We start from the raw sequence: 24,880 nt of genomic DNA, 5'->3' as shown, positions 1-24,880 counted from the left end.
CTATTTAGAAAATGTAAAATGGAATGTACATGGTTTTGCATTTCCTAATTTGTAATTTCCGAATAGGAAATCGCAAATTAGGAAATGCTAACACAAGGGTGACTATCGGCCTAAGGCTCCCCCCTTGATGCACCCCTCAAAAAGTGGTGCACAGGCTAAGTGCACACATGCCCTGGGGGCATGTGTGCCCTTTATAGCATTTTTTAAAAGCATTTTGCAGTGCTTTTTAAAAAAAATTCACATGATTACCATCGACTTGGAGTCGATGGTAATTGCATTTCCTAAATGCCCATTTAGCATTTAGGAAATGCTTTGTGTATATGTGCTTAGGAAATTCCCATTATCGATTTCCTATTTGGGTATCGCAAAATGCTATTTCTACTGGGTAGAAATCACCTTTTGCGATTCACAAGCAGCCTTTGTACATATGGAAAGGCTGTTTACTAGTCGGCTCGTCATGAGCACAGGAGCACTGTACTGCATGACGAGCTGAGCTCGTCATGAGCATGGAAGGGGTTCAAAAATAAAAGGTCTTCACCTGCAACAACTGCTAAGGCAGGGTGTAAATTAAACTGTGTTTAACTTGGTTTATGACTGTGCCAGAACTCTCCAATAACTTGCTAAAAACTCTTCAGGCTCAAACAGTATGCATTTTACAACTCTACATGTATTATTCAAAAAGAATGCTGATCTGGTCAAGCCTAATGGGGAAAGGTAGAGGGAAGGATGCAGGCAGGAAAGATGTGGATGTGGAAAGGATTATCATACAGTTAGGCAAATTAAGAGCCCCCCCAAGGTGTGAAAGATACAGCATTACTTATTAAAATGTAGGAAGTGGTTAAAGATATACACAGAAGCATATAATGAGACGTCTGCATAAACAAATTAGAAATGTGATTAACGCCTTAACGGCGGCGGATATTCCGCCGCTGTGCCGGGCGTTCCATTGAGTGGACGGGGCCACGTCGGCCAACGGACGTGCGCAGCACTACGGAGGTAGTGCTCGCGAAGGCCATTGGGCGACAGAAGCAGCGAAGGGGTTAATTCATCCAAAATGACCATTTAATGTTAAATAACAAACGGACCATTTTCTTTAATTGTACACCTCATTACAGTAAATATTATTCCTCTTTCTTTCTTTCCAGTTAAGATTTTAGAGAAGCGCCATATCATAAAGGAGAACAAGGTACCATATGTCACAAGAGAAAGAGATGTAATGTCACGGCTAGATCATCCATTCTTTGTAAAACTCTACTTCACGTTTCAAGATGATGAAAAGCTATGTATCCTTTATTGTAATAGTTTTAAGCATGCACAAATGATCTGTTCTGTAAAGATTAAATGTTTACATGTTTTAATAAAAAAAAATCTACATTTCCGAGTGAAAATGTGGAGGAGTTATAAAGTCCCCCTTTATGTGTGCACATAAAGCTTAGTAATTTCAACATTAGAGGAGGTTAGTTGTATGTGAGAATATTGAGAAGTGTAATTACTTGGGGGAAGGAGCTAAGGCTCACTGACTAGTGATCATCACCTGTAACGAGTGGTTGTTGGTCAGTTATGAGCTATAGGTCTTTTGCAGCCTTGCTTTGCTTGGCACTGTATTTTTGAGGTGTGCTCAATGATGGTTTGTGTGCTCAATGAGGGTTAAAGTGTGCTCAATGCATGAGGGCTTCCCATTTATACTTGGGTTTTCCTTATGTTTTGAAGTTTGTGGTTCTGTTGGCAAATCTACATGTAAGACAAGTGAGTATAATGAGGAGGCGCCCTCTGCAAGTGTCTTACTGCTCAATCATGTTTCAAAATACATGGCCCACTGGCCCACAATTCAGTCCCGGACACAGCCAATGAGATGGCCATGGACAGAAAGCCTCTTTTTGAGCTTATTGCAATCTGCCTGAATTGTTGTTTTTGGGGGCATAGGCGTCTGCTATAAATCACATTACAAATTTTTAAGTGTCCTAACCATTGCTGTAGTCAGTTTCCCTTAGCAGATCTTTTAGAGCAACTGGAGAATATTGCAAAACCAGGAAGGTGGTTCGTTAGCCAAAGTGAAGAAATGTGGCTACATTTGTAGGACCATGGCCATATTTTGTATCCGGTTTGGTACTGTTGCGGGAGAGTTATCTCGAGTATTTGAGGGTAAATGTGATCCAGACATTGTATCCACAAAGTCCACCTTAGGCCATAAAACCACCCACTCCATCAAGCTGATGATCTACCCGGGATCAGCTTTCTCCGTCTTTGCATCTCTCAATGAGCTTCTATTCAAAATGCGTGCATGCCCTATACAAATACTGTAACAAATCTGGCTTTTGTTAGTGATGTTGATTTATTGGAATCGAAATCTATTGTCAGTATGAAACTTCATAAATTAAGTTTGTTTAGTGATCTTTAGAATAAGAAGGGCTACACAGAAGTTCAACTTATGGCCTGTGAGGAAAATTTGGTATCTTCTCTACAAACTGAAGTATCCACATCCTTCCTTTTGTGTGAAGGTTCTTGCAGCTGTATTGCCACATACTGTTTTCTTCTTAATAAAGGAACGCTCCTCCGGACATGAGGAAGTTCTCCATGAACCGAACATTGGAAGTAGAACAGTAGAGTATAGAAGTGTTCCATGTTTGCAACATGTGGTGGGAATGCTTCATTATCACATTGTCTTGCATTGCACGCTGTAATGCAATTAATACCACTTCTTTCCTAGAGGTAATTTCATATGTATCAGTGTGTCCAGGGCAGAATCATTAGGGTCCCTGTGCCATATCCCAATCATGAAAGATATAGGATGTCTTATGGGTGGCAACACACTCTTTGGCTACTTGCTTGAAGATTGATACTTTGGTTGGCTAGAATGACATTCTCAAAATGTTCACTTGCAGCAAAGTTAGAAGTTACATTGTGATGATCAGTCTTCATACTGGGGGACACCTACCTGCCAACCTTTCTTCATCACTTCCAAATCTGCTAAGTGTACAGTCCCTGCTCAGTATTCAGAACCTGAGATTGGTGAGCAGTTAAGCATGGACGGGAAACTGGGGTGGTTAAACAGAATGAAGGTTCTTACTGGGTACGAGCTGTTTACTGATTCAGTTACATAACTATTGTACATATTGTTGATTTGTAAAATGTGTATCGTACTTTATTTAGACAACAGCAAAAGCATGCATTTCATTTATTTTATTCAGGATTTGTTCCCAGCTTTATATAGGCCACTTGCTAAGGTATGCTATGCAGATTTCGAAAGCGTGTGGCTACCCGTAGACTTTCCAGCGCTGGCTGAGACACAGCATTGCTGCGAAACAAGGGCTGGAAAGTGGAAGGGGTTGAGCTATGCCGAGTCAATGTGTAGGCATCTTAATTATATGGGCAGAGTGTTTCAGAGTTTGGAAATGAGATATGAAAAGGAACTGCCAGCCCAACTGCCCTTGTGAATTCTAGGCACCTTCAGGAGTCGCCCTATAGAGGATCTTAGTGCCTAGCTGGTCATGAGTGCTCTGATCATAGAGGACCTGTGGAGTTAAGCCCTCTATGTGCCTCTCAAAGTGTTTTGAATTGAGTCCTTTCCTCCGTGGGAAGCCAGTGCAGAGATGCCAGGGCCTCTTTTGCAGAGGCAAATTTTGGGACCTTGTGTAGGATCCTTGATGCCTTCATTTGGACAATCTGGAGCTTTTTGATGACATATTTGGGGGAGCCTATCCATCCATTTGAATATTTTTATTTGGCATATTTAACCATAAAAAATAGCACATTGCAAACAATTAAAACATGATTTATCACAAAGGTTTTACCATGAAACAATATACTACACAGTAAAAGCCTGCTAAAATAGACAATAAAAGGCCCACATATAAGATCTCTTAGCTCTTCCCCAAAGCCGCAAGGAATTGCTTATACATTAGCTATACATTTGTAAAATCTTGCGTAATCCCCAGATCATAGGTAAGATTGAATTTTCACCATATGTGCATTTCAACTTCTACCATTTCCTTCAGTGACTCCTGTATAGCAATTAAGAATCTTCCTATTGCACATGCCACATTTAAAAATCTCATATTTGTCAATAAGCGAAGTGCTTGATCTCTACTAAAACTTTAATATACAATAAAAATAGGTTTTACATTTTTTTTCCGTTCTTCTAAAAAACACGAACAGTCGAGCAAAATATGTTCGCTACTACATTTTACTCGTAGGCCACAAAAGCACAGGCCTTGGTCGTTCGGCATAAGTGATTTTATCTTCCCATTAATGTTAGTTGGGTTCAGGCCGGCTCTAAATTTCAGTATTGTATTTCTGAGCTTTGGTTTAGGCATAGCTTCTATATAGGGGAAAATGTCATCATTAACCCATCCATTTATCAAAAACCGGGCCGAAGATTTGCTCATCAAATAACATAAATCTTCTTCTCATGACTTCGCCTTAATAATGGCCCGTAACTGCCGCTTATGGTTCTGCTGCCCTGATTTCCAATGGTCTTGCTCTAAAGTAAGTTTAACACATAATTTATCTAGTTTATTCCTTGCTTGAACTGCCCAAATAAGATCGCTTGTCTCTATTTCTTTCTTACAAAGATATGCTATTTTGGGGGGGCCTTCTCCATTCAATCTTTTCCAGAAATTAAATGTCGCTTTCATTCCCCGATAGTTCCAGGCTGTGAGATGACATTCTAATCGCACAGCCTGTAACATAGTTGATGATGGGAGGGCAAGAAGCTGCTTCACACATTGATGGTGCCAATCTGATTTACCCCCATGAATAAAACCTCGCCGCCATATAAAAATTGTGTTTGGACCGATGCATTAAAAGCTGAAAGTATTGGTCGCAGCGATGAACCTCCATACTTCTGTTTAAATTGTTTAAGGCCCTAAACTGTGGAAAGCGACCTCGCTTTTAAGGTCTGTATGTGTTCTTTCCAATTTAATCTACTATCAAACCACATGGCCAAATATTTATATTTATCTACTATCTACTATTCCAATTCTAAAATCCCCAAGTCTCCAGAAGACGGAATTTTTTCTTTTTCCAAATACCATTATTTTGGTCTTTTCTAGATTAACCGTGAGGCTTTTCTTATTGCAGTATTCTAAAGAGGTATCCAGTTTCTTTTGTAAGCCTATCTATAGGGATTTTTCGTAGTCCAACTGAGAGAGAACAAGGGATAGGACCACAATCCTTCTGGACACACTCTGGACAACATCTAGGATTTTGCGGAGTGTTCTCAGGGTGCCAAAGCTTGACTGGTAAAACATGGGGAAAACTTTACATCAAATGTTATGATAATATGAAAATAAGAATCCAGTCCGATGTGAAAGTCTGATAGTCTCCTGAATGGAAGGTCACAAGCTTCCATTTGAATTTGAGGACAGCAGCTTTTCTGATATTTTAGACTCTCAACCCCTGCACCCCTCCAAGGACCTTCCACCACTCTTTAATCTCATACAGGAATGTTGATGAATCATATAACCCAAGGAGAACCAAAACTACATGACAATTTCTGAGAGCTGTCTGAGCCTTTATCTGCATAATGGACAGTGTTTTAGACCGAACATTTACATGGAAGCCAGTGGAGATCTTTTTCAAGGCTGGCTTGATTGGCCCTCTTTTCCTCAGTGCTGGCACTGTGCAACTTCATCTCTAACTTGAGTTTAAAGGAGGAGAATGACTAATAGAGAGCCAGGGTAGCAATGTGCAATTCCCATTTCCTGACACCCACGACATTGTTTGGGAGGACAACAAGTGTTCATATTTTTATCCACTGTATAAGTAGACCCCAGCAGCTTAACCTTTTGGCTGCCAATTTACAGTACCACAGGGTGGCTTTGGGAAAGAGGCTTCCCTGCTGACAAAATAAGCATCAGTTTTCGAAATTGTAAATATGTTTCTTTAGCATAAGACTTCTACTATTAGGGCAAGTGTGCTTAGAAAATGGAGTAAGCTTTAAGTATAAAGACATGTACACCTGTATCCAAAAGTAACAATTTGTGGCTCCATGTAATTTAGCCTAAATGCTCCTTTATCGCCCTCATTTTCAGGGCACTACATAACTCTGGCCTGGCATACCTCAATAATTGCATCTGCTTTCACAAACCTTCCAGACACCTCTGGTCGTCCAGACTCCTAGTTGCACACATCTCACGCATGCAGAAAACTAGATCAAGTGGTTGAGCCTTCTACATCACTCCAAACGCGGGGAACGACCTGCAGCTACACATAAGAGCCTCCTGGTCGTTTCTTGAATTCAGCTGAAGATATGGCTTTTCGAGTACTTTCACTAGGTCCCAAGTTTGGCTAGTCTTACACCTGCTCAGTGTCAGGGTACCATCATGGGTGATAGTGCACTTTACAAATCTGCATAATATATACATAAACATCCTAAAGAATCAAAGCAAGATTGGTGTTTATTTTCAAAACAAATTCTACCCAAAAAATAGATGCAATTTGAAAAAAGAAGAACATTGGCAAATGGAAACAGTTTGATATGCTACTAAACAATTTAAAAGAACAACTCTAAATAGAAGTGTTTTCACCCCATTGTTTAAAAAAAACTGTTACCTTGGAATCCGTGTGAAACCATTAGGGCAACATTATAGGTAACACATAAAAAAACTAATCAGAGGCCTCACACTTGAAGCAAGTCACAAAAGTGCTTAGTAGTTCTATGACTTTGCATTGGGACAGATTTGACTTTCAGGAATCCAGACTTCTTGTCCTTGCAGACCTTTGTAAATTCCATTTTCATGCCTGCAAATATAGAAGTGTATATGTGTCATGAAAAAATCTACCTAGCAAGAAGAGATCACTTCTTATAACTTTTATTTTATTTTCTCCCATGGGAAAACTCCTTTTCCTACACTACCGCCTTTTTATTGAAGGGGTAATCCTCTCCTGGCCGGAAACATTCTTTATTTTTAAATGTATTTATTTATTTAAACTCCTTCCCTTGTTGGGAGTACATTTCTGACTTTGTTTCAGAGTAGGAATGAATACCTTTAAACATGTAAGTTGGTATGTGTCAAACTTATAGGGCATTCAAGCCCTAGAATTATCACTTGCTGTTTACTTCCAGTCAGTGTAAGTGTTTTTTTTTCCTCTATGAAAATATCCATGGGAGACAGTGCTTGTGTGAGTTCAAAGCCAACTTATGCACATGTAAGCTAAACTTACATGCATAGATCTCTATGAGAAACTGGACCATTACTTTTTGATTCTACAACATCTTGATGAGTTTATCTAGTTGTGAAATGTAAACCAGATGATTATATTTGGAATGTGCTCAAAACTGTTTTAAAAAATGGAACTGAAGCACAGTGAAATGTAATGGTTTGCCCAAGGATTACATAGTGTGGTTAAGTGCAGAAGGTCAGACTGCCAATGGTCTCATTCGTTCTTAGTTGACAGTGTAGGCACTGGAGCTCAAATATAATCTTAGTTGATTTACAGTAGACTATTGTGAAATCCGGATCATGTTAAAAAATGCATTTGCCAGAGCAAGTCACAAGATTCTTCCTCTGAAACGAAAGTAATTAATAAAATAATGCTACAATTAGAACAATTATATATACTGAACTTGTGTGTAATCAAAATTCAAGCATAGCAAAAGTGCTGGCATGTTCAGAGCCCAAGATTGCCAAATAGAGCCAATTCATAAACGGAACCTGTTAATATTCAAAGGCTTGATGTAAAAATAAGTCTGGTGTGTTCAGAGTTCTGTATAGTAATTGTTGGTATAACCTGCGCATTCCTAGCTCAAGTAGACAAGTAGATTTCTGAAATATTTCGTTCCTTGGATAAGTAGATATTTTATCAAATTCAACAGCCGTATAGGGTGTGTCCTTGCCCAGTGAGCTGCCCTATGCAAAAAAAAAGTACCTGCTCCTCAGCGTTTCTCTAGACTCAACACAAAGGCACAATCCACGGAGAATCGAGATTAGAATTGATATCAGTCATGATATAACTCCTTTCCAGAAGTAAATGCCTCATACAAAAGAAGTATCCTTGTGAAAGTTTCAGAGCTTGGGTGCTTTTTAAAGGTGTGGATTTTCTTCTTCCCACAGCTGCTAGCTTTTTGTTTTTAAAAAGGAAAGATGGGCAGGCTTACTTTAAACAGTACAAGACCTGCAACTATTTGATAGATTAATCTCCTATGCTCCTGACTAGATTTCTAGATCTGAAGTCATGCTGTTTTATGCATATCTTTTTTTGACAAAGGAATGGATTTATCGTTTGACAGCGAAATTTGTATTTTTCACCTACCTGTGATATTAAATGGAATTGTAAAAGAAAAGTTAACTAGAGAGTTGAATGTTCCATCTCCTCTAATTCTTAAAGCTGGGGGGTCATAAGTCCACTCTCCGGACCTTTTAAAGCTTTTAAAGACCGATAGTGTGCAAACAGAACTAATTCTCTACTTACAAGAAACGTAGATTACGATCCAATTGAAATCCACGGCAACTAAGAGGTCAGGCGGAACAATTAAGGGGCTGACAATCTCTACATCCCTTACGGCACATGCAACTATAGTAGAAAGAAGACTTGTTTCTTTTCACCATGAAGAGTCTTTGGCCACCAAAGGATTGGTTGGTTTTGAGGCAATAAAAGAAGGACATGTAATTTGTATTTATTAATTCTCAACAACCTCTAGGTGAAAATATCTGTCTTGGCATATTACAAAAGATTAAAAAATATCTTACAGGTGCCAGATTGTTGGTTCCTGAACACCTCGGGTACTCTGTTTTACTACATTGTCCCTGTGACAACCTGGTGGGTTAGGCTGATTTTGAAATTGAGAGCAACTGTTCCTGAAAACCTTTCACATGGTGTGGCAGGCTCAAATCCTGGGTGCCATTCAGCGGGATCATCCGGTCGCTTTAATCGGTGAGCAAGATTCATATTTTCACATTCCCATCAAGGAAGAGCATAGTCAGTATCTGAGTTTCAGAATGAGCGGGATAAGGTCACTCCAGTTGGAACAAAGGAAAGTAACTGTTCTTCTCAGGTTTGAGCTGAAATCTTTCTTGTTGAGAGGAAGTGCTTTTCTGGCTAACAGAGCACTGGTCTTCCTTGTCCAGTAGCATCACTACAGTGAGTTAGTGGGGCAGAGGTACCAGGCAAACCTCCTGCTGTGTTTCATGCTGGCTTGTACATTGATAGCCCCATGCTCATGGTGGTCACAAATGCAAGGTCGGTGAACTTAGCAGGTTTGAGTCTAGCAGACTTATAACCCTGTAATACTAGCAAAGTGTCCCAAAACCAACCACCCAAACAATGAAAGGGGGTTATTCCTGTGCCAAAGGTAGTCCTGTTTTGAGGTATGGAGGGGCATTTCACAAAATCTGTCCAACTGGATGTGTTCAATTAAATGGGCTTGAGACAGACAACAATGGAAGCCTACGTAAAGGTCCAAACTGATCTTAACATCACAGTTCAACATGGGGAACTCTTAGTGTACTAGTTGGGCTAAGGCCATAAGTTTATTCCTTGGGAGCACCAAAATGTCAAGGGCCTCTATCTAAAAACTGTCACAGTGATGCATGCTGGACTCAAAGGCTCACCAGTTGGGTCTGGAAACCTAGTATTCAAGGTTTTACAGTTGTGATTGAAATTGTATTGATTTAAACCTGTCTGAAATTGGTGTAACTAACTGCAACAAAATGGCCACTATCCTAAATCTTGGGGACAGAGGAAAAATGTCACTGTTTGGGCTAGGAAAAGGGCTGATATAGTGTCTTACATGTCAGGGATGGTTCCACAAGTTTCAGGAGCCACTGAAAGGTCAGTGTGAGGTCTCAAAGCTCCACCTTCATGGCGTACTAGAAGCGGTCCCGCTTCGGAAAAAAAAGTGGGATATTACTCCCTTTGCCTTAAAGGGTTAAAAAAATTGGCCGATGGGTTGTCCCATCTTTTATCATAATCACAACCCACTCCCCTGCAAGTTGGCCATGAACTTAGCAACTGTGTTGCTTGGTCTTGTAGGGTGTTTAGTGCATGTCCTCTTTTAAGGACATAACATTTTTGTGTAAACTGTTTTTTCTTCTTGTGTACTGAAAATTTGTGTTCGGTGGAATGAGGAATTTATGCGGCATTGGCAGTACAAAATTTATGGAGCTGCAACTTGAATTAAAAATTCTACTTGTGCAGATTCAATGACCATGGAATGCTCTAGCTGAGCAGTCTGTGGTAAAGTTGAGTTCCATAAGAGAAAACATTGATTTTCATTCTCGTCGGGGAAAACGTCTGGCATGCTGAGCAAAACGTAAATCCGTTTTTCTGTTACCTTCAAAGTGCTGGATTGCAGCTTCACCTCGAAGTTCTCAAAATGAATAACTAGAATGCTAACATACTGTATTCAATACAAAGCGAGGGCCTCCTCGCCCCATTTTGCTGGAATAGGCAAGTTGAATTTAAAGGCTTTCTTATGAAGCAGGCTGAATACAATGAGCACTGAGATGTTGATGCAGATGTGAAACCAGCAGGTTTAAAGTAATGTGAGAAGTATGGGTTTTTAGTTATTTATGACATAATCTATTTTTAAAATGTTTCAAAATACATAAGAAAAATCGCAAACTAGGTCCAGCATCCCTTTTGCAAATCTGTTAATTTCAAGATACACATCCTTTCTGTCGCTGAATACCGCCTTAGTTTTAAAATAGTGACATTTTGGTTGACTTTAAAGGTTGTTTTTAATCTTCCATTTAAATGTACCCGAGTAGATTTTTTAGAGGTGCATGAAGCTGTTTGAAATTAATAGATTTGTGCTCCCTTGCGGAGAGAGAGAGAGACCATCTACATGAGTTACTGTTAGGACTCCGGACAATTTAAATATGCAACGCATACATGAAAAAAGGATAGCTTCCTGAGACTCTTGTAAGCAGCAAACATCAGACCGATTTTCATGTTCAGCCTTCTCCATGGGAAAGTAAATGATTCTAAAGCTGTCTTCTCCAGCAGCATATCTCTTAGTGCAGGGACATTCTGTGAGCCATGTGTACATTCTAGATCTTTATTAGAACTATAATGATCAAAAGCAGCTGCTATGGGAAGAAGATGTAAACGATTTGTGGGTTGAAATTGTAACGAGGCTTTTCATGTACTAGCTATGAATCTCCTGCTTAGACACTGTAGTGGTGTACCATCTAATACATTTACAGTGCCATTTTTAATATGTAGTTTACAAAGAACCCAGCAGAACTGAAACACATAATTTTGGCAGATATGTCAAATGTTATCGCTTTAAAACAATTGACCTTAAGTTAAATTTACAGCAACATGACCATGAATGCTGGCTTTTACTGAAACCTAAATGTGGTGATCTCTGTTTCTGACGCTTGCCGTTGATGTCATTTCATTTGTTATACTTATGAAGGATTTTTTAGTAACACATCTAGTCTGATAGAATATTAACCTGTGTTCAAGTTGTCAAGACTACAGTGAAGTGAAATTTGAGTCTGTTTAAGGGATGTATTATGTCTGCAGAAGCAAATAATTTTGTGACTAATACCTTAAAGCCTTGTAAAACTGTTCTTCAAAGAACTGCATGCTTTTTGGATTTAACTAAGTCTGAGACTAAATATGATCTAAAAAACAGATTTTACTTGGATGACCCATTATAGAACATGTAAGCTATTTTAAGAAAAATGTATTTGTTTGAAGGTAGTTGTTATGGATGTATCTTAAGATAGAAGAAAAGAGAATATTTTAATGTTCATGCACACACAGCTCAACATTAGCTTTTCTGAAATTATGCACATTGCTAGTTATGGCACCTCTTAACTGCATTCTCAGATTTTGGTCTTAGTTATGCCAAAAATGGTGAGCTGTTGAAATACATTCGGAAGATTGGGTCATTTGATGAGACCTGTACCCGGTTTTATGCAGCTGAAATTGTGTGCGCTTTGGAATACCTTCATGGAAAGGGCATTATTCACAGGTACTTGTTAGAAGCCGAATCCACATTCACTGTTTACATTTACAAATCTTAATTCAGCGGTTGTAAAATAATGATAGCAAAGTTTAAGATTGCATCTAATGCTTCTTATGTGTTCACTCGCACTCAGCGATCTTTAGTGATATGGTTTTTACTTCTCTGTCACTTGTATCCTCCACTTGTAACACCATGGGATGCAATTTGAATAACTGAAATTTGGAAAACAGTAATACCAAGCTGTCTGTCTACTTACCACAGTTTGGCAATGTACACACCCTCCATTTTATTAAATTGTCAGGAAATGTAACTACTATGTTCAATCTAAACTTTGTAAAGCTGCTATTGCTATTTTGGGTTGCAAATATAAATGAGTTAATAACTATGATTTTTGTATTTGTTTATTATTATTATTTTTTTAACTATTACGTGTTATGTGGTGGCCTTTGTTTCTGGCCTAGTAGGAACAGTTCTGTCAGAACTGCCAAGCCAGGTCTCCCCAGGCAGGCACACCAGCAACCTCACACTGTTCTAGGCCTATTTAGACCCAGTTAACGAGGTGTTGCTGAAGTCCTGGGGCACTGTAAGCTTTGGACCCACCTGGGCATACCGTTGCACTATGGGCATCTACAGCAACAAATAAAGTGGTGGATGGGATGCTTAAATGAAATTCTGAATGCTTAATTCAAGCCTTTCACCTATTGTTTTATTTTCCTCAGTATGACACCTTAAGTGCATCTTAACAAGGCTGAAACGGGGCTGCTGTTGCGTGTGTTCCTGTTCACAATGGACCTAGCCTAGACGTTAGGGCTGGACTGTTCATATTGGAGCACGACCATGGCTGATTTGCTTTTGGCTTTTTCCTATCTGAGGTGTCATAGTGGGCAACAAAATTATTCAATGCACTTTGATGCAGCCTCTGTAAATTAGCTATGTTTGAGGTTCATTAAAACATTCCACCCATCAGTTTTATTGTTTTCCTCAGTTCATTTATGGAGCAATGCATTGGAGAATGGGGAGCCTCTGTTAAGTGGAAATGTGTAGATTTTTTTGTTTAGCTAATTATTTAATTTTGCACTTATTATTTTCTCTAAACTATAATGCATGCAGATTGCTGTTTTAAACCCGATATTGGATTTATATGCTGAAAACGTTTGGGGGATTGTTTAGCTTGGTATGCTATCTGCAAGGCAATGATATACAATATTTTAATTATAAATGCCTCTTTCTAGGGATCTTAAACCAGAAAATATTTTGCTTAATGAAGACATGCATATTCAAATAACAGACTTTGGAACAGCAAAAATATTATCTCCAGATGGCAAACAAGGTGCGATTTTAATTTGAACAATATTGTTAGAAAAGTGACAGTAATTGCAAAACTTGCATTTTAAATTGAAAATTAACCTGACTAAAGTTCTCATCTCATTTTTCTTATTTAATGAGATTGATTTTTCTGGCTACAAATATATCTGATTAAAAAGTAACGTTATTATTATGCCTGGCGATTTTATAAACCTGTTAGATCACTGATGAATTAAACACCACTGACTAGTATGTAATTCTCAGTCTGCTTTATTGGGTATCCTATAACTATATTATTTACTTTGTGTGTTTTTCAGGGACAAATAGCGCCCATATCTGTTGTGCCTTAATGCACATGCTTTCATTTGTTGTTTTCTCCAATTACCAACCAGTGTGTACCCTGCTGCCCAAAGATGTGACTAGAAACAGTTTTTCCAGGTTGTGCAGATCCGGTACAGTGCGACCATAAAAAATCAATATGCACCCATGCTCGGTTTCCCAAGAGCCTTGTGGCCTCACCTATTTGTTATTCTTTTGGTGGTCTCTCTTTCGTTATTCAGCCCAGCATGGGAACCTGAGCCAAATCCCTCCAGATTCAAGCTGTACACATTCTCTCATACCGGTTACAGCACCTGAACTGCTGAAATACTTCATGTCCATTCTTAGTGATCAGATACAAGAAGGCAGACTCCTTGTCTGCAGCTAGAGCTTTCCTTAATACATATTAGCACATCTAGAAATATACCAAAATAACATTTTGGTGCTAACATTTTGGTGGTTGTGGAACCCATAATTTTTTTTGTTGCAAGTTTAGTTTACTTATTCTATCTTTTTAAATGACTTGTTATAATGAAAGTGCAAGACTATTTTCATAGGATTAGCAAGTGTTTTCTGTGCCAATAGGTGTGGCTAATAATCAAGTGACCTTTCTCTAATTCATGAGTTTAGGCACACAGTAAGGCATCGTGAATGCACTCGTCACTCACCAACCCAGTGTCTCGTTTTTTCAATCGCCCACTTACCATCCAGAATGAAACATTCATGAAAACTCAACAAGCACATGTAAGATACAGTAAAATGTTAAAAGTAGAAATAATAAAATGAGCTGCCTCATAAACGTGAATGGCCTGCTTACAATAAACAACTAGCAATGGCAAATCCAATAGGTGTCGCCTAGGAGAGTTATTGGCTTTGACAATGATTTTTAGTCATACCTTTTTTAAAAGTTCTGTGACGCAGCAATCACTAATGCAGGTTTTTTCTTAAAAAAAAAAAAGGGAAGTGGGCAGTTTACAAAGCAACACCGAGGAAGGGAGGGGAGAGAAGGACGCAGGAGGAGAGGTGAATCAAGAGAGCGGGTAAGCACAGACAACAGAGGGTGGGTGTTGGGGGGGGAAACCAATAGAGGATGGGCAGGAAAGACTAGGGAAGGAAGCTTTAAACAGAGGGAGGATGGGAGGGATGGGGCTGTAATCTGACAATGGAGGGTGAGTAGAGAGGCTTGGGGCATCAAGCTGGTAATGGAGGCTGGGGTAGCAATTAGACAATTGGGGGTGGGTGGGAGGGGCTGGGGAAGCAAGCTCCATTGCCAACCTTGCTGGCGCTGCCGTCCCCAAACGCCCCTTGGGCCGATACTCCCATTCGCTCTGGGATTCTGTTGTACAGGTGCAGCCTATGGTCTCGGAGGAGGCCCGAGCCATGGTCTCACAAGGTATTGCTGACAGGCGGAATGGAAATAAGTTTTCTATAAGCTGTTGGCTGAATAAGACCAGCTCACTAGGTAGAGCGGTTTCGTCTGTGGCCCTTGGGCGCCATGCCTGGTTGAGAACCAATGGCTTTTTCGAGGATGTCCCTGCCTCGCCTATGGACATTTCCTTTAATAGTATCTGTCTATTAGTAGACAAGGAGGACTTAGCGCTGGAGCACTTTAAGAACAGAAGGGCTACAACCAGGTCCTTGGGCCTTTCCGTGGCCTCTCGCCATCCCCAGTCAACCTTTCACTCCTTTTGTGGCCACAAAAGGGTCTTCCATCTGCGTCTCTAATGCCACCTATCCCCACAGGTTTTCTAGCCCCTGTGTTGCCGAGGTACTCTCAACCCTCGTGGGTCAGGAAGCAAGAGGTCATGCCAGTCTACTACCCCTCCCCCGGCAGCCACAGCCTCCAAGCCTCCTTAGTTTGCTCTATGACCATCATGGGCATCCAGTGGGAGGTGGGTTATGCCATCACCTGTATCACTGGTTGATAACATCTGACCGCTGGATTCTCCAAATTGTCTAAAGGGGCAACTCCTTCCCCTTTGTGACTAATGATCCACCCATTCTGCACACTTGCGGCAGGCTAATGGGGGACCACATCTCTTTACTACTCCAGGAAGTTGCAACTTTCTTGGCCAAGGGAGCCATAGTGAGGGTGCCGGCATCAGTAGTAGATTGTGCTAGTTATTTCCACTACTTTCTGGTACCCATAAAAGACTGAGCTCTTTGTCCTATCCTAAACCTTGGACCACTCAATTTATTCCTGAAAAAGGAGAAATTAAAAATGCTCACACTTGCTCAAGTCTTGTCTGCTATGGACCCTGGAGACTGGTTGGTAGCATAGGACTTGCATTCCCATCCTGCCTGTCCACAGATGTTGCCAGCGGTTCATGGTAGGCCACAAACACTTTCAGTTTATCCTGCTCCCCTTTGGCATTACCAGAGCCCCTTGGGTTGCAGCTTATCTGTGGAGCTCAGAGGTCCCAGTCTTCCCCCTATCTCAACAACTGGTTGTTGAAGGCGAACTCGCCCCAGGCTGTCGTCTTCCCCCTCCAGAATACAGCAGACTTCCTGCACTCACTGGGGTTCACTGTAAGCGTGCCTAAGTCACACCTGGTTACTTCTCAGACACTTCCTTTTATCAGACCTGTTCAGGACACTGCGCAGTTGCGGGCTTACCCTTTCGAGCAGCGGGTCCAGAATATGCAGGCTATAATACTGATATTTGAGCCTCTATCCTGTGTTTTGGTGAGACTGACTCTGAGGCTGCTGGGCCTCCAGCCCTCCTGCACCCTGCTTGTGACGTATGTCCGTTTGCATATGCTGGATCTGCAGTGGGACCTGAAGTTCCAGTGGGTGCAGCATCAAGGGATTCTCTCCAATATAGTCCAGAACTTTGAGGCCACTGCAAAAGCTCTGCAGTGGTGGCTGACAGACCGCGATTGGGTCAGCGGCAGACTCCTCTCCCTTCCCCCAACCAGTCTGATGGCAGTGACAGATGCATCACTACTGCAATGGGCTAGCCATCTGAAAGTGATGGAGATCAGAGGACTCTGGTCTCTGCCAGAATCTGGACTCCAATTCAACCAATTGGAGCTCCATGCGGTCCAGTTGGCATTGAAAGCTTTTCTACCCTCCATCAAGGGAAGGCTAATGCAAGTGTTCATGGACAACACCACTGCCATGTGGTACTGTAACAAACTGGGCAGGGTGTGGTCTTAGACCCTATGTCAAGAGGCCCTGCGCCTCTGGACATGGCTGGAATGTCAAGGCATTTTCATGGTGATTCAACAGCTGGCAGGCTTTCTGAACGCCAGAGCGGATGATCTTTGCCAATAATGCCTAGTGGATCCCTAATGGTGTCTCCAACTAGAGGTGGTGCAAGGTCTCTTTCAGCAGTGGGGAGCTTCTCGATTAGATCTGTTTGCCACTGCAGAGAACATGCAATGTCATCAGTTCTACATGTGGGAGTTTCTAAGGCTGCTCTCACTCAGAGACGTCTTTCATCTTGGGTGGAGCTTCGACCTCCTGTACGCCTTAATGCCCAAACCACTCCTGCCCAGAGAACCCAAGATCAGGAATGACCAGGCCATAATCATCCTTGTGACTCCGATCTGGGCTCTGAGAGTCTGGTATCCAGAGCTGTTGAGCATGTCCATCGGTCCTCCGATCAGGCTGCCCCTCCGGGGGGCATCATCTGTCGCAGCAGCAGTGTAGTCAACACTCCCCCTTCATGCATTGAGTTTGAATGGTGACAGTTGACAGCTTTCAACCTTCCGCCCAAAATTTGTAATAATATTTTGGCAGCTTGGTGTCCCTGCACAAAGATGGTATATGCCGGCCGGTGGGCAGGTTTGTGGCATGGTGTACAGCCAAACAGATTGACCCTTTATCTGCACTTCTTTCCCGAGTTATTTTGTTTATCCTTACCCTGCCCCAGCAGGGCTCTGGATTGGGCACATAGAATGTTTATTTATCTGCCTGTTCCAGGTGGGCAATCAACTGTTAGTGGGATATGTCAGAGCCAAGAATGGTAAGTCAGTGCCGAAATAAACCATCTCCCAATGGATTGTACTCTGCATTAAGATCTGCTACGTATTGGCCAAGGAGCAACCCCCAGAGGTTATATATGGTCATTCCACTAAAGCAAAGGCTGTGACCACTGCGTTAGCATGCAGAGTTCTGGTCCTGGGCATCTTCCAGGCAGCAATGTGGGCCTTGCTGCACACGTTCATCAAGCACTACTGCCTGGACAATCTGGTCCTTCGGGACAAGCAATTTGCCTGTTCAGTCCTGCAGGACTTTCTGGTCTAAATCATGTTCACAGAAACTCCTCCAGGGAGGTATTGCTTGAGTATCTATTCTAAGGTAAGGAATCTATAACTAAAAGTCTCTTATCAGATGAACCTGTTAGTTACCGTCGGTAACACATTATCTAGTAGCGACTCTGTGCGCAGAAGCCTGCCAACCTACCCATCCTCCCCGCTCTGCTAATGGATTTATAGGAACAGGGCTGTTCCCTTCTCAGGGCCCCAGTTCCACAAACCGCGCTCCTGGCGTGAAAAGTCTCCAAAAGAAACTGACCTCAGCACGCTGGGGTAGCTTCTTACTAGGCGCCGCACATGGCGCATGCCACTTCCAGCGCACAGGGGTACTGCTCCCAAAAATAAAATCCCTTCCAGTCTGACGCCTGGGGATAATTCGAAGGTAAATAATCTATGTATAGATAGTGTGTACCAGATAAGGTGTTGCCAAAGGAAAGTAACTTGTTCTTTTCAATGAATCAGTGAAACCTGTAGCCGTTATCATTTACTTGTCACCTTAACCAAATTAGGCTTACTGTATTGTGTGTAAACTAGCAAGTTCCAGTCATACAGTCGTAAAATTATGAATGCATCCAAAATTGTAGGTGGTAAAACAATATTCAACTCCTCCCATAAGGACCTAATCAGGATTATCACATTGCAAGTTTTAAACCCTAAGGAGTCGTCGGGGTGGAGCACTATACCCTAGCCTACTCAGTAATTTTCTTTTTGTCTATGTCTTTTCTGCTTCACTGGGAGGACACCTGTGCCCCTTGCCAAAAACATGTTCTTTCATACACCCTAAGATCCCAAAACTCTCGGAAGACATGGAAGAAACCTTAGCTCTGTGTCTCTGGACATCCTGTACAGAGCACTACTAGATTACGCTGTGATCATGTTTGGAAGTCTGGTAGTAGCACGCCTTGTCCGTGTGCAGATGTGTTCCATAAAGCTTTAACCAGCAGATGCTTTGGAACCTATTGTCAGAGTACGAGCCTCAACTGGTTCTGGAACTCCACCAGTTCACTTTTTGTAACAACTGACTGATATTTGCATTTGGCGGTTAGTGATAGATGAGGAAGTTGAGAATGTGATGCATACCTCCACATAAACTTTCAGGCGCTACAGGTGACCCTCTGGGCTTTCCCCTTGTGATGAAATCTAAAGTGTTAAAAACAGTGTAGAGGAGATGCTGGGAACCGGAAAAGGGGGGGCATCACAATTGCAAACTCTTCTAAGCTGTACTCTGCTCCAGTTTTTAGGGCTGATGTCGCCTGTGCGCTCAACCTATTTGCAGGCCCCTTTACCAATCCACCTAAAGAATAAAATCAGATACTTATTATTTCACATGTGACAGGCATGATTTGTAGAAGGGGCCCTCATTCCTAATAGACTGATTAGGGTTGTTAATCTCTGCCTTCCCTCCAACACATCTAATTCAGAGAGTCCTTCAGATATTGATACACTACAGGGTGCTCTCATCTTACCTGCGTAGCTACAGCTTAGCCGCACCATTGCTTGTTCTCAGAACTTATGCTCTTCCACCAGTGGAAATAACTTTGTCTTCCCCAGAAGCATGATCTAGTCATCTGAGATGGTGGAAGAAGTTTCCATCTTTACATTTGGTTACCTAGAGCACACTTGACAAGAGGAGCAGACTATTTTATCTTTCTAGATAATTTGTCAAGTAATCTGAACATTTTACAGGCTGCCAAATATAATACTACATACCAATGCGGAAATAAGTGGCTATGTTTTTTGTATCTTTCTAACTGGACGCTGTGTAAACCTATTAATTCCCTCACCTACTCTGTAGACATTGTCTTTTTTCCAAGCACTGGGTCCTTAGTCATGCCTTTGATTCTTGCAACAGCAGCTTACCAGAAAAGACCTGTCCTCTAAACAGTCCTTCAACTGGCTTCTGATGGGTGTCCTATACGTTTTTACCACAGCCCAGGGGTTCAAGACCAGATGAGATTCGAACCCTATTCTTACCTCTCTTCATCAGAAGTCTTTTGAGTATTTTAGGGTCCTGTGCCCTTAATCTGTTTTTCTGGAAGAAATCTTCTTTTGTTCCATTACTTCCGAGAGACATGTGTGGGAGCTGCAAGCTGTGCTTGTTTCAGAGTGTTTAAAACTTTCCTCACTGTAAAGTGGCATTGAGATTATCCAAATGTGATTTAATTGCAAGGTGACCTGTATCACTGCAATTGCAAGACTGATCTCTTCTCCAATGCTGTTTCAAGTTCCCTCCTCATATTAGACTGAAGAAAAAGTTACTTCATGTATTGTCTTAAGGCGTATGGCTCTTATTCACCTGCAGGGTAGCCGTGTAGCTTAAATTGCATGGATTCTTGAGCACTAGACTCTTTTATTTTTTTATTTATTATCTATGAACACTGTATAAATAGAAAGGTTAATAATCTGTTAAATGTTGGCTGCCACTATTGCCTCTTATACAAATTGTTGCTGGGGGAGTCTTCTCAATGATTGGAGATTTCAGAGAAAGGATAGAGGAGGTTTGATCATTCGGCCACTCCTAGTCCAAGGTTGTAGTTTGCTTCAACATCAAGTACATACTGGCTTTTGGAAGCAGGTTCCTTCCCCTATTTGTTGCTAATAGGAGAACTTTGGCCTACAAACAGCCAAGTCCTTGTTTGTGTTGATATCTTTTGTATTGCTTTAACAAATCGTTTGTTTTAATTTTACTCTAAGTAACTCCAGGCAAGTTGTTCCAGAAGCAGGCATGATTGCAGTGGTTTCACAAAAGCACTTACTGGACAGAGCATATAGTCGTTTGTTTGTGTTTACTGTGAACATTGACATAATTATTTAGCGTATAAGGCAGACTTTCATCTTTACAATAGTTAAAAACTGGTAGTTTTGTTTAAAGCATGCTATATTTTCCTAGAAGTTAGCAGTGGTAACATAAATAAGTCAATGTAAAAATTACTGTTTAAACTTTTTTTTTCCCTCTTCTGTTATAATTTTTTTCTTTCATTTATTCTTTTTCTATCCCACATCAGCCCGCAACTGCCCCAGTCCCACACTACCGTCACGGACCATCCCTGTAGGAAGTCCCCCAACAGAAGGGCTAGCTGGGGGAGACTGCAAATCCTGGGGGAAGATGCACCATAAGAATTCCCGAGTGCGACAGCGGGGGTCCCGAGGCAAGTAGCCAAACATCATTGGGATACTAATCCTGTTCTTTTGCCAGCATCCATTAATCCACTGTGCGCTCAGATGAGCGGTGTGCAGGGAGACCAAAACTCATCTTTGTTACTCTTAGACTGTCTTGGGATCACATAACGCCTCTCAGACCTATTTTTGTCAATGCTTCCACGTCCCCTCTGCAAGTTGTCTGTTGTCTGTTGTCTGTTGGCTGTCAGATGGGAACATCGGTGCAGTATAATGTGGTGTTTTCAAATTTCACTGCTTTGCTGGCTAGTATGATTGCTTTGAATCCTGTGCAGCCAACTCTGAGCTTGATTTGCTACTTGCCAACTGTAGCAACTTATATCATTCCCTAAAGTCGACTAAAATATATTCATGGGTCATCATACATCTGGCTTCTTTACATTTTCAACTGATGTAATTGTTTTTCTTTACTAACTCTAAAGGGAACTGTTATCTGTGCTTTACAGTATCCTCACTTGATTCATGCATGCACAGTGCAGTAGTCTCTGCTTTTATTGCCTGCATGCCTCAACCCTAGTTTGCTCTTTTTTCCTTTTTACTTGAAAGAATACATGTGGAGCAGCAGTGCTAGTTTGTGATGTCACATATGTGACAAACCCCAGACTTGTTCTCATATCCGCCTTTTTGTTTACAGCATGGCACATTTTCCTTAACACACAGATTGTGATGACTCCAGCTAATTATGAATTTGCTAATGTAACTGCTACCCATGATTTCTAGAGGCATTTCCCTGGTGCAGACTCTGTTCCCTGTACTTGTACTTTGGTCATTCTTTACCACTCATCTCTTTGGTGTTGGCTTTCTAGAAAACTGATGAAGATTTGGTTGAAATTCTACGCACAGATGGAGGCTTAAATGCCAGTCATGATAGCAAAGTAGAGAAAGGGGGTGGTGACAGGCAGGGTTTTTTCCTCTGTGTTAGCCTTTATTTCCTGCTAATTAGGTGAACATCTTTTGCATAAGCCTGGAAAAATACCCTCCAAGGAAATCCTGTTGTGTTTTATTCAGAGTATGACAACTTGTTGATACAAGACCTAGTTCTGCGGATTCTTATCATTGGTACTGGTATGTCTGCCATCCCAAACTTGAACCAGCTTGTCAATATCCCCAGGTTAACCTGGCTATTCCTAGCAATTTGTTTTTGAATCGGAATCTTCTAATCCTGTGTATTCTAATTTCAGTAATAAGGCACAAGGAGTGAAACGTAACTGCTTTCAACTCTAATTTATCCCCTAAAAACGTTTGTTAAAAATTAGCACGTCCCTTAACATTGATTGAAACGTCACATTTTTAAAACTTTTATGAAAATCTAGCTATTTGTCACTAGTTAGAGGGCATAGGAGATCGATGTAGAGGTCTAGCTCCTCCGTACCCCCTTTTGTTTGTTAGTTTAAATTACAACCACAGGCATTCTGAGAAGGTCCTAATACCCCAGAACAATTCTAATACTTACTGTCCTCAAGTTCGCACTTTTATAGCTGTTAGTGGTGCTCCAACCATGTGGAAAATGCAAACTAACTGTCGCATCACGAGTCACCTGCGTTTGGCAGCAGGTGTTTCATTGAAGTACACAACAAATGATTACTATAATGCTTGAAAGAATCTCAGCCATTGGTAATTACTCTGGGCCTCATTCCAGTCCATCGTACTTTTGGCCACCATGCCACATCCGACCGGAATCATCCCTATGCAAATCAGGCGTGATCATACTCCAATAGAAACAGCCCACCCCTATTTGCCAGGCCAGGCTCCCTCTCAACGGGAACATATGCAACAGAAGGCTCCTTTTGGCAGATTTGTTCTTAGTCCGGAGTAGCTAGAGTCCTATGGCACAGTGATCAAGGATATCTGACCAATTCTGGGGTACAGGCTTTCTTGAAAGGTCTGCTTTTATGTATCTTTTCTAAGGGGATCAGTGTTTAACTTGTTTGGACCACCACCTTCACCTTCCACATACTGTCAAAGGGTCACTCCTCATGAAAAGTAGTTAGTTCTCCATCTATGTGGAACTTATAAGCCAAGTCTGTCACGTTAGAAGTCATCTGTACTAGGCAGCAGTTGCGGCAGGTGATATTGGGTAGGATCTCCTTTTCTCTTTCTTTTGGGCTGGCAGATCAGCGTAGTTTTTGTTTTGAGCCAACCAAAAATGATCCCTGTGAGAAAAATTTGGTATGGAGGCTAAAGAATTGGACGACTGTTGGTGAATGTAGGATTTCTTTTAAGTTGTGCATAGGATGATATGTGTGGGGCAAAGGCTTGGCAGAGCCTGGACCAGATGAAGCAGCACAGACCAGTCACTGTGCTCCCTGCCGCACCGCTGCCTGCCTCCTCCGTTGGACCCCATCGGACCTGAGTGCCCTCAGCGGTGGTGGCTGAGGTGGTGCTGCAGAAAGCAGAGGGGGGCTAGAGGTAGGGTTTGCAGCTCCTTACGTTTGTGCAGATCAGCTTGCGCATTCGGGGGGAGGGTTATGCCTACCACCGCGCTCTATTCTACACCGCCACAGCGCAACACGTCACAACACCATCTTGACAACCTGCCATAACATCCTGCCCCCACTTAATCTTTCCACTTAATGTGCCTCGCAGCACCTCAACCCCTGCCGACTGGGGGAAGCCTTAACCTGCCCAGCTACACAACTAATGTGAAGCAGCCCCACACCCAACCAGCCTTACTACCCTGTCAACTCAGTCAACCAACCTTGTCAACTTTGCCAACCAATCTGAGGAACTACGCAAGCCAGGCTGCAAGTACATATTGGACCGTGTAACTCAACCGAAGCAGAGGCCGTTTTAAAAGGGAAAATTTGATGGGCTACAAGGAACTGTTCCATTATGAGGTCAGGAAAGCAAAGAAGGACACTGCAACAGGGAGGAAACAGACGGAAAAAGATTACGGCCAGTACGACACCTCTTGTGAGTGTCGACACAGACCCCGGGGGTTTAAGAACCTCAAGGGATCAGCCCAGGATTACCGGAAAATGTAGGCTATAAAAGGAACGATGCAGCTAGTGCCCTCTTCTCAACCACCTCTCATACCACTGGGCTCCCCGCTTCACTCACTCCGACAATCATAAAAATAACCAATGAATCAACTATTAACGAACCAGCCATTAAACGTCCAGCGAACCAACTGGGCAATGGCACCTGGTCCTCTCTGCTGAGAACCATCCAAACAATGGTCAAAGCGAACATTTTCTCTTAAAATGGATATTCGAATCGAGGTCTTGAACGCAGTCGCAACCTATGTGTCTGGGCTAGAGCAGAAAATAACTGATCTAAACAACCTGATTAAAAGAGCTCAAGACAGCACAACGAATCTCACCCCAAAATGTACTTGTTCTCCCATTTTGGGGAAACTTAAGCTCCCTCCCCAAAGTCTTGGAAAAAGTCCTAGAGGACCTGAAAGCCACAAATAAAACAAAAACACACAATGGCCTAACTGAGAGGTGACCACCAACCGTCCCATGAAGACTCAAGTCAACAGTCAAGGAACGGCCCAGGAAGAGCCCCACACGGAATAGTAGCCCAGCAAGCAAAGGCAAGGTGACAGGGACTTCGCCAGATATAAAAGTAGATACTACTGGACCTAGAGGAGACATACCTTGCCCTTGCAACATAAATTAACAAAAAAAGAGGATCATGAACTCACTGGCTCGACAGGAAAGAGCACAAAACCAAAAAGTAGCAAAAAAAGGAAATCTTGAAACGAAAACCTGTTTAAGCCAACTTGTTGACAGACCACGTTTCGCTTACTCAGCCCAACACAAGAAACGCAGATGCCAATAGGGAAATCCCCCTAGATACTCCTCCTGTGAACAAATCAACTGCAGTACAAAACTTTAACATCAAAGAGGACCGTAACGGGAATCAAGGGCAAAACTTCATAACAACTTCGCTA

The 24,880-nt window shown here is 41.9% G+C and overlaps 1 protein-coding gene across 2 annotated transcripts in view; it reads left to right on the top strand.

Moving 5' to 3' along the window:
- PDPK1 (3-phosphoinositide dependent protein kinase 1) overlaps window positions 1-24,880 on the top strand; it is a 257,044-nt gene that overhangs the window by 97,036 nt on the left and 135,128 nt on the right. Inside the window, exons 4-7 of one of the 2 annotated variants that reach the window (XM_078664942.1) lie at window positions 1,146-1,283; window positions 11,782-11,926; window positions 13,153-13,250; window positions 20,811-20,954. In XM_078664942.1, coding sequence (XP_078521068.1) covers window positions 1,146-1,283; window positions 11,782-11,926; window positions 13,153-13,250; window positions 20,811-20,954 — 525 coding nt within the window. The remainder of the gene's footprint in view (window positions 1-1,145; window positions 1,284-11,781; window positions 11,927-13,152; window positions 13,251-20,810; window positions 20,955-24,880) is intronic. The other variant, XM_078664943.1, reaches the window with a different exon arrangement.

Source organism: Lissotriton helveticus, chromosome 10 (assembly GCF_964261635.1).
Source record: "Lissotriton helveticus chromosome 10, aLisHel1.1, whole genome shotgun sequence".
Lineage (NCBI taxonomy): Eukaryota > Metazoa > Chordata > Amphibia > Caudata > Salamandridae > Lissotriton > Lissotriton helveticus.
The sequence above is the reverse complement of the archived record's forward strand: the minus strand, read 5'-3'. Positions and strand labels throughout refer to the sequence as shown.